At 64.5% G+C, this 3,761-nt stretch overlaps 2 protein-coding genes across 2 annotated transcripts in view; both read right to left on the reverse strand.

The window, feature by feature from the left end:
- Nucleotides 1–283: 283 nt before the first annotated feature.
- On the reverse strand, nucleotides 284–2,361 carry EMIHUDRAFT_450777 (hypothetical protein; the record flags this gene model as incomplete). The annotated part of the gene is made up of 4 exons (XM_005774009.1): nucleotides 284–1,036; nucleotides 1,122–1,204; nucleotides 1,274–1,434; nucleotides 1,627–2,361. The coding sequence occupies 4 exons, from the start codon at nucleotides 2,359–2,361 to the stop codon at nucleotides 909–911; spliced, it is 1,107 nt and encodes a 368-aa protein (XP_005774066.1). The 3' UTR covers nucleotides 284–908.
- A 639-nt stretch (nucleotides 2,362–3,000) lies between these two features.
- EMIHUDRAFT_207601 (hypothetical protein) overlaps nucleotides 3,001–3,761 on the reverse strand; it is a gene marked incomplete at both ends in the record, with an annotated part of 6,499 nt that continues 5,738 nt past the window's right edge. Inside the window, 3 exons of the mRNA XM_005774010.1 lie at nucleotides 3,001–3,091; nucleotides 3,163–3,268; nucleotides 3,494–3,536. Of these exons, the coding sequence (XP_005774067.1) occupies nucleotides 3,001–3,091; nucleotides 3,163–3,268; nucleotides 3,494–3,536 (240 nt within the window). The remainder of the gene's footprint in view (nucleotides 3,092–3,162; nucleotides 3,269–3,493; nucleotides 3,537–3,761) is intronic.

Raw genomic sequence — 3,761 nt, forward strand, 5'->3', positions numbered from 1 at the left:
ATCGCGGCCGCGCGAGCCGGCTTGTGCATATTGCACCGTGGCAGCGGGCTGCGTGCCAGCACCGCCGCGAGGCGTTTGAGCACCGCGTGACGACGCGCGCAGGGCCCTCCCACCCTAGGGCAACCTTATCGGCCATCGGCGGCCCGGGATGAAGCATGATCGTGTCGCTGTCACGCCGACGACAAGCCTCGCACACACACCCTAATCGGGCAGCGATCAACTTTCGCGGTTTCGGATCTCGTCGGAGGACCCACGCTTTCACAGTCAGAGTCACGCAGCGCTCTTTTGATTTCGCCTTTTCCTTTTCAGCAACCCAAACACACTACGACGGGCCGCCCAACACACTACGACGGGAAACCGTTGCATCCAGCAGCAGCGAGCGAGTGGCACACGCACACAGACCCCACGCACACTATGCGCGCCAAGCGCACCACCACCGACACACAGAAACGGATACCCCGCCGCACGGCTGAGTCGACGGGCAGTAGGCAGTGCGCCTCGACACCAGGCTGCGAGTGGCGCCGGCTCACATTCGCCACGGCCACCGCGCGCCCGCTCCACACACAACTTGCTGTCCGCTGGACCCGGCGCGCTGGCACACCGCATGCGACACCGGCACACTGGCACACCGGCATCGTTCCTGCCGCACGCGCTGATCCGGCGAGCGCGCGAGCGCGGCACGGCGCGTCTGGACAACGGGCGCAAGCCGTAGCGCGCCGGCTCTGCCGGATGCACACCAATCACTTTGCAGCTGCAGCGCCGCGCCTCGAGAGGTGTTCAGTCCCGAACTGCGCGCCGAATACGGTGACGACGCGGGTCTGATGACCACCGGCCAGCACCCGTCCGGGCCGTGACTGCCTCCTCCCGTCAGCAGCGCCGCGCGCCGCTCGTGCCGCGCGAGAAGGTGTTCAGTCAACGGCGGGCGCCTCGCCAGCACTGCTGGCGCACCCGTCAAAATGTGCGCACACCTCGCCATCTCCGCCGCCTCCGAGGCCACCGGCGCCATGAGTGGTGTCTGCGCCGTCGCCGTGGGGGCCTTGTCGCCGTGGGGGCCTTGGCCGGCTTGATTGGCCTCAAAGTCAGCTTTGCCGCCCCGCCGCGAGCGCCGAAAAAGCGTCAACCGCGCGACGGCGTGACGGAGAGAGAGCGACCGCGCTGCTTCTGCGAGCCGCTAGGAGCCGAGCCGATGTCTATCCGAAGCCGTCTGCCGCGCGCGTCGGTCGCGAAGGGCCCGCCGGGGATCAGTTTCCACTCCTCTGAGGCTGCCGATCACCTAAACTGCACCCGTGTGTCGACGGGGCACTGGTGTGGAACCGGGCTCAAAGAAGCGCATTTGACCGTGCGGGTTTCTTTAGCTAGGTTGTTGAACTGCGCCGAGCACACTGCATCGTAGAGCGCGCTTTGCTCTGCCGCAGCGATGTCCAGACACGTCTCCTCGGTGATCCAGGGGGCGACAAGCTCGTCGAGCGCCGCGAGGCACGATTCGACATTGAGAGGTGGCGGCGGCGGCAGTGGTGGCAACGGGGCCGTCGGCGGGCTTGTCGGTGGGCGCGGCGGTGCTGTGTAGCAGGCACTACTCCCGCAAACACTCCCGGCATCGTAGGCGCCCAAAAGAGACGCCGCGACCGAGCAGACGTCGGTCATGTACCCGGTGAACAGGGCGGCGATGGCAGGGTCGCCACATCCCACGTGGTAGATGCGATCCAGCCAAACCAACGAGGCTGTGTCCTTGAGGATGTCGCCTCCGTGTCCCTTGTAGTCTGTGAAAAGAGAGGTTGCGGCGAGGCCGGTCATGGCGGTCACGTCGGGAACGCTGCCTGCGCTCTGCAAGATACGGAGCTCGACAACCGACAGCCCGTAGGGGTTGTCGATGATCGTGACATTCGGGTACTTGCCGCGGAGCTCCTCCAAGAAGTCCGTCCAGTTGGTTTGCGCCGCGTTACGCACCACGGATGTGTAGCTGTCGGTGTCGTACTCGGTCGGATAATCTAGCCATGGGAGGCCGATCATGAACGTGTTGAGATTCGGGTTCTTTGAAAGCGAATAGTTTACCCAGAGCTCGCAACCCTCAGCCGTGCGGTCGAATGTCATGCCGAAGAGCGTAATGTTGCCCCAGTCAAGGATAGACTGAATCTCATCCCGCATGGAGTCCGAGTTCCAGAGAGCCAATGGCGCACCTGATGCGCCGCCGCTAAACACGATGGCTTGACTGTGGTTCAGTCCGGCAGCCGAGGCTAGCGCTGGCATCTTCTCCGCGATTGGACGGAAGAAGCTGTGCCCGATGAACAAGGAGTTGTACGCGGCAGCATGCTCGTAGAGAATGCTCATGGTGGCGATGACAACCGCGCTCGGTGCCCGCATGCGTGCGTGCGTTGATCTGTGCGCTGCGGTCGCACCGTATCAGGCCGGTCCGGCAGTGAGAGGTGAGAGCGTGAGAGGCCGGTTCGGAACTAACAGAAAGCGAGCGGCAATCTCCCGAGACCTCGATAGTAACAACGGCGTCTCAGAACGAGGCCGAGGAGAGCGATGAGTCAGAGGAAGAGACAGCAGTGCACGCTCTCAGCTTCTTCACGGCCGACGCGTCGGCGGCTCGCTGCACGCTGGTCCTCACTCGCTGCGCCCGAGAGTGGTTGCGCAAGTTAATGCCGCCGATTCGTGTCTGAGGATAAGGCGAAGGCGCGGACGGGGGGCATCTTCATGATTACAACACAGTTGAACCCCTCGCGCCGTACTCTCTCGCCCCAACAAAGTGCTAAGTGGTTGCTCGATGCTCGCTGGTTGTTTTCCGGTTTTGGTTTTTGCGGATCGCTTACCCTTTTATTACGAGATTTTATGTGTTATGTAAATCGGCTTTACGGGGATCTGACCTCGGGGCCGATGTGACGCTCCTGTACGAACCTTCCGCCCACGTTCTTCCATATCGTCTAGCTCTCGACACTGCTCTAGTGGCCGCCCCTGGTCTCTCGCGAGCCGTGCAACGCGGGACCCAGATCTCTCCCCTCACAGGCCCAGCCCGTCCGAGACGTAGAAGAAGAGGTAGCCGTTGGTCACTGCGGTCGCGTGGGGTCCGACCGCCGTGGCCGGCGTGATCCTGTCACGACGCGTGCCGCGTGAGCGAATGCCACTCGGAGGGCGCGGGCGGGGATGTGGCGTGGCGGGGACATGGCCGCGCGCCTCGTGACGGCAGTGTCGTCGTAGCGCTCCCAGTACTCCGCTGCGCCGCGCGCGCGCTGCACGTCGGCGAGGTAGTGGCCGAACGAGGCGTCGCCTGTCCAAAGGGCGGGCTCGTCGGGCTCGCGCGGGAGCGACGGCGGACTCGGGCGCGGGTGATCTCGGGTGATCTCGGGTGTTCCTGCCCCACGCAGCTGCACAGTGTGGGGGGGGATCTCAGGCAGCGGGCGCCACCACGGCCCTCACCGGCCGCGACTAGCGAGATCGGCTATTCAGCACTGCTCGTGAGGATTCTCTCTTCTCGTCAGGGGCGTCGGCGCACCGCCACGGTGCCACACCACGGCCCGCAGGCTGTACGTCGCCGCCTGCGTATAGGGGGGTATAGGGGTATAGGGGGTATAGGGGGTATAGGGGGTTATAGGGGGTGGGGTGGCCGCCGGCAAACGCAGAAGACACCCCGGGGTCCGGGGGGCTAAGGGCCGAGGGTAGGGTATAAGGGCTAGGGTGGTGTGCTCCTCCACCCCCCTCTTGGCTCGATTTTTGGTTGTGCTGGTGGGTGTGCGCCCCGCTAGCATCTTCGGGCGTTCCAT

Source organism: Emiliania huxleyi (assembly GCF_000372725.1).
Source record: "Emiliania huxleyi CCMP1516 unplaced genomic scaffold EMIHUscaffold_32, whole genome shotgun sequence".
Classification (NCBI taxonomy): domain Eukaryota; phylum Haptophyta; order Isochrysidales; family Noelaerhabdaceae; genus Emiliania; species Emiliania huxleyi.